The sequence below is a fragment of the Notolepis coatsorum genome, assembly GCF_963971535.1.
Source record: "Notolepis coatsorum genome assembly, chromosome: 17".
NCBI classification, from domain to species: domain Eukaryota; kingdom Metazoa; phylum Chordata; class Actinopteri; order Aulopiformes; family Paralepididae; genus Notolepis; species Notolepis coatsorum.
Window position 1 is genome coordinate 10,208,798 of NC_140181.1, and position 6,000 is coordinate 10,214,797.

General features: G+C 46.7%; 1 protein-coding gene across 1 annotated transcript in view; it reads left to right on the top strand.

Moving 5' to 3' along the window:
- gdap1l1 (ganglioside induced differentiation associated protein 1-like 1) overlaps positions 1 to 6,000 on the top strand; it is a gene marked incomplete at both ends in the record, with an annotated part of 47,573 nt that overhangs the window by 21,862 nt on the left and 19,711 nt on the right. Inside the window, one exon of the mRNA XM_084332932.1 lies at positions 5,639 to 5,812. Coding sequence (XP_084189058.1) covers positions 5,639 to 5,812 — 174 coding nt within the window. The remainder of the gene's footprint in view (positions 1 to 5,638; positions 5,813 to 6,000) is intronic.

Here is a 6,000-nt window from a genome sequence, read left to right on the forward strand (position 1 = left end):
AAACAGGCAAAACAGTTGGTAAGCATGTACTCATATGCGTAATGAAACACAGATAAGTGCATGCAATAGCAACTGAACATTTTGAAAGATAAGAAAATAGAGCTGATGGCGGATCTATTTGTGGCATCGCGGCTAGCCTTGACATTGGCCAACTAACGTCTCGAGAGTTTTAAGCTAGGCTAGCTTGCAGCCGGATGACTTTATACTGAGTGCACAGAGAGGAAATTGGTATCTATCTTCTTGTCTGACCCTGGAGAAGACAGTAAGCACATTTCCCATAATGTTGGCGTTTTCCTTTAAGAATCTGTGAATGTAAGCCACACCAACAAGCAGCTGCAGTGGCCACTGAAGAGCCAAACAGGGTCCATTGTTTCTTGGCGGTGTAATTCAAGCCTCTTTCTGAGAACTCTATGTATATCATGTTGTTATCTGCGGGTTGCGTGTCCCGTAGCATCATTAGCCGTTATGTAACGGCCCTGGGAGGCTGGAGACAGGAAGAGCCTGAGGGACATCGAGGGCCAATCGAGAGGAAGAACTCCTTCATCCGCAGCTGAGATGCTTGATGCTTCAGCCAACCACTGGGTCCAGTATAGCAAGAAGAATGGAAGAAAAGAAACACAGCAGAGGCATCCTTTTATACCAGAGTGGAGGAACATAGTTCTAACTGAAGCTACTTTTTTTTCTTTTTTTTTATGAATGATGTTTATTTTTCGGTCTTGTTTACAGACAAATCAAACACACCCGTGTGGACTCACAAAAGGAAAAAAATCACAAATGTACTACATATTCAAGGCAAGCTCACACACAAAATCCCAAATCACAGACCGGAAAAAAGGGAATAGGCTCGTGCTTATTTTTGCCCATCCCTTACAAATTCTTAAAAACGAAATATATTTTAATATAAGAGAGAAAAACTTAAAATATGCTGCAAGATATAATTTTTTGAAAGAAAAAACAAATGTTTGATGTTTTTTACTCAAAACTGTACTCGTGAATTATTCGATCCTTTAAGTAATTTTTTTTAAATCTCCCCTGAGAAGTATAAGTACAGTACCTCACCCTGTTGTTAAGATGCATGGCGATGCCTGGTGAGAAGCCCCCTCTATTCTAATGGACCTCCAGGGTCCAGCGCTGCAGAGCGTCGTCCTCGTTAGATACTGACCCGTGGCCCCGGTCCGCTCTCTGGCACAGTGTTTATCCTGGACCTGCACTGACCCGTCGGTGTCTCTTTCAATTTGGTCAAAAGATTCAATTAATCGGAAGCGCCGTCCTCCCCGGTGTTCGGGTTCGTGTCACAGGCCGATCCGTTCTGTGTCTCCCGGGTCGTTCTGTTTCCGCGGTGCAGGGGACAGGTTGGTGCCAAGGAGCTGATCTAATATTCACGGCGTTGCGGCAGAACACCTCCAGGGCCCGGGGTGCCTGGCCGCCTGGCCGCCGGGCCCACGGGTCAGTCTCCTCCTGGCCCTGCAAACTGATGACTCAGCTCCCTGGAACGCTGCCAGGCGCAGCAGCCCCCACCCCTTCTGTGAAGACAAGGGTTCTGGAACATCCCCCGAGCAGACTGTCATCACTCACCTGGCTGGCTGTGGCCCTGCTGCCTACTGCTGGGTCCTGTTCTAAAAAACGATTTAAACGTTTAACCTCGACAGCTTATTGAGTTACAACCAACGGCCTAAATTGTTTGGGTTTGGCTTCTAACTTTACCACTAGCTACAAATTGTTAGTGGCAAGTTGATATATATTGAATTTCCCTCCGTTTTCTTTGGCTTGGTAATGTGTGACTAGGGGACTGCTGCAGAGAGGGAGAGCAGTTATCAAATGTCCAAGAAGGGGCGTATACAAACCCAGTATCTTGATATTTACATATCAATTAGTCCATAACCACTTCCCACTGTACCATAAGTCATCCATTTCTTCCCTTTACAAACCAAATTAGTTTGTTGACGTCGAGAGGGGGGGGGTATCTGAGGGGGTCTGGTGACGTCGAGGGGGGGGAGCTGAGGCTTCAGAACAACGGCCCGGGAACCCGCTTGGGAGGGTCACGGTCATAGTCACGGTGACGACGTCGATGGACTCTATTGTTGTTGTATTATAATAAATATAATAATAATAATAATAATAATAATAATAATAATAATAATAATAATAATAATAATAATAATAATAATAATAATAATAATAATAATAATAATAATAATAATAATAATAGTAATAATAATAATAATAAACTGGACTTTTGAAGAAGTCTTTATTCACCATGCAGTGACACACACACATGCTATGGGCGGCACATACAGGAACACACACATGCAATTATTTTGGGTCGCCGATGAAATTGACCCATCCCGTTGTCCTTCCCCCCCCAAGGGCAGCCGGGAGCAGATAAGGGCTGCAGCGTGTGTCGCGCCCGGGGACCAATCCAAGTGCTCCTGTCCGTCTTCGTCAGGGAACGTGACAGCGTTAGCGATCTGTTGTGCATGTTTTTCCATTGGGTTTATCTTATCGGGGGGGGGGGGGAACCCTTGCGAGCACGGGGGGGACAACATGCAAACTCCACACAGAAAGGCCCGGGAGATACCCCACCTACCTGGCAACGCGGAAACCTGGTCCCCAAGCGGGAATCGAAGCCTGGACCTTCTAGCTGTGAGGCGACAGTGTTAACCACTACACCACCGTGCCACTAGGGGGAGACAGTGTTAACCACTACACCACCGTGCTGCCTACATTACATGGGGTTCTGTGAGGAGAGCGTTGTACCCACCAAAAAGGTACGCTGCTTTCCCAACAACGAGCCCTGGATTAGCAGAGACATTGAAGCATGAATCCGCTTCAAGGCCCTCGACCTGGCACATTGCGCAGCACTTACCTCCGGTCAATGGTCTCTAGCTACACACCCTCAAGACCCCTCCGCTCTACATCCTCTGGCCGCCTCAGACCCACTCCTATCCGAGCTCCGCCTATTCTCTGTCCTCGCTCCCCAATGGTGGAACGAACTTCCCACCACAGTTAGGACAGCCGAAACCCCACCAATCTTTCGCCTCCAATCAATATCTGAAATGAAAGAAGGAAAAGATTAATAAAAAACGAACCTTCTTACTGTCTTCTACTATCATGCACTCTTCCACAAATGTATCTTCCTTGTCTATATTAATACCTACTTATACTAATATGTCTTTACTACTATGCACTCAATACTGCAGCACCCATGTTTCAACACTGTTTGATAAACATTGTTACTCAGCTGAAAGAGTTGTACCCTTCCTGCTGACTTGTCGTACAGAACCTGTAAGTCAATTTGGATAAAAGCGTTCAGCTAAATGACTCAATGTAAATGTAAATTAAGCCCGTCTGAATTGAAAAAAGAAGGCTTTCATAGCAGGGGACACTGAGGGGGCCAAGGCTGTCCCAGATGAGCTGAAGAAGGAGCTTAGAGCAGCCAAGGACAGCTACAAGGACAGACTGGAAGGCAGGCCACGGGCCAACAGCCCCAGAGAGGTGTGGGTGTGTGTGGGGTGGGGGGGTTCTCCGATCACGGACGCCAATGAGGAGCAGTACAGAGCCGTGGTGCAGAGGGTGGTGTCACCTCCAGCTCAACCTCAACGAGATCAAGGAGCTGGTGGTGGACTACCGGCGAAGCAAGACCAGATGCAGAATTCCCATCACCATCTGAGGGGAGGAGGGGGAGGTGGTGGAGACCTACACGTTCCTGGGAGTACACTTGAACAATAAGCTGTACTGGGCGGACAACACAAGGCCCTCTACAGCAGTGGTTCTGGAAGTGGGCTCCAGGGGTCAGTTTAGGGGTCTTTTTGATGTGAAAAGGAGGAAGGGTGAAAGCAGGCCTTTCTTCCTGAGGCTCGGGTCCTTCAACGGGGGTTCTAGTGGTTGCAGAGAGGAGAACAAGAAAGAAGCTGGACGCTATCCTGGATAACCCCTCCCCCACCCCCTCTATGAGGAGCTAGCAAAGACGAGGAGCTAGCAAAGACGAGGAGCTAGCAAAGATGAGGAGCTAGCAAAGATGAGGAGCTAGCAAAGATGAGGAGCTAGCAAAGATGAGGAGCTAGCAAAGACGAGGAGCTAGCAAAGACGAGGAGCTAGCAAAGATGAGGAGCTAGCAAAGACGAGGAGCTAGCAAAGACGAGGAGCTAGCAAAGACGAGGAGCTAGCAAAGACGAGGAGCTAGCAAAGACGAGGAGCTAGCAAAGATGAGGAGCTAGCAAAGATGAGGAGCTAGCAAAGATGAGGAGCTAGCAAAGATGAGGAGCATGTTCAGTCATAGACCCCCCCCCCCCCCCCAACACCACAACTCACTACCGTTTACTATCAAACGTGTCACATGTCCAAATTGCAACAAATCCAACACCGCATGTCCTTGGGTCCCCAGAAATACACCCACCAAGTGTGACCGGACAAACTGTTCTGGAGATATGGTGAAGGACACGCAGATTTGTTTCTGCTATATTTACATTGCATTGTACGGTGTGTTCTCTCATTGTGTAAATAAACCTTCTCAAGGCGTTCTCATTTCGTTTTTTTTTTTTGTTTTTTTTACAAATAATACGTTTGGGGTGCTATGAAAAGTGGTGGGGACAAGATTGTCCATCTCAAAAAGTGGGGACATGTCCCCAGCATCCCCAGCCTAAATGACATAAATGATGCTATTTATATTGGTACCTTTGACGTAGGATAGAGTCTGGATATTATACCAGGGTGGGCTGCACATACAGTATGCGCATAGTGATATTTATGGAATCTGATCTTTTCAATTCTGACTTGGGCCACTTTCATATGTGGTCCTAAACTTGAGGGGACGTATCATAACCGGTCTGTGTTTGAAAGCATATTGAAAGAAAGAAAGAAAGAAATTGCTCTCTTACCTCCTCCTCGCCCCCATTATCATCTGCTCATGAATGAGCTGTCCTCCACTGCACATCAACTTATAAATCAAACCATAAACTGTGACTTCAGTGTCCGCCACGTTTTTACGCCGCTCTTTGTTATTGTTCATTTGCCGAACAAAGAAAAACTGATCTAAGCAAGTGAACACTAAGGTCTGCAGTGTGAACACACTCTGTTTACCAGCCACATTGAAACCTTGAGTTTGGAGAACAAAGCTTCAATGGTTCACTGATAAATACTACCGAAGCTTCGAAGCCCAGATAATAAGATAAGATATTCCTTTTTATTGATCCCCTTGGGGGAAATGTGGGTGTCGTAGCAGCATGGGGGAGGGGGGAGGGGAGGTACAGGTATGGGCAGGGTAATGGAAGAAAGAAATAAATACAGGCAATACAATTAAATCTGAATATAAAAAATATGAAAGAAATATCCAGTGTAAACAATATAATAAAATAAAATATGGAAAATCGGCCCTTAGATATATATATATATTTTTTTTTAAGATTTATTTTTTAGCGTTTATCGCTTTTTACTACTGGGCAGTCCAGTAGAGAGAGAGAGAGGAGGAACGGGAGACAGAGTGGGGGCAAGACATTCGGCAAATAACGACGGGTCCGGGAATCGAACCCGGGTCGGCCGTGCCGCGACTCAGCGCGTTATGTGGTTCGCCACTGGGGCACCCCCTAGATTATTATTTTGTAATGCTGTATATCTCTCTCTGTGGGTCTCTTGCCTTCAGACGCAGTTGGCCAGCTGGTTCCAGACGCAGGCTCACCGCTCCACGGCCGCGTGCAGCAGTACCGCGAGCTCCTGGACGCGCTGCCCATGGACGCCTACACCCACGGCTGCATCCTGCACCCGGAGCTCACGGACGACTCCATGATCCCAATGTACGCCACCGTAGAAATACGTAGTAAGTGAAGCCGGAATATTCTGCATCGTGTGGTTCATCGTTCTACATTCGTTGCACACAACATCCACATGCATAAATCAATCAATACAGAACGTATTAATTAGGGATGTCCGATATTATCGGCCGATATCGGCATTAAAATGTGATATCGGAAAATATCGGTATCGGTTTTCAATTTTTTTTTTTTT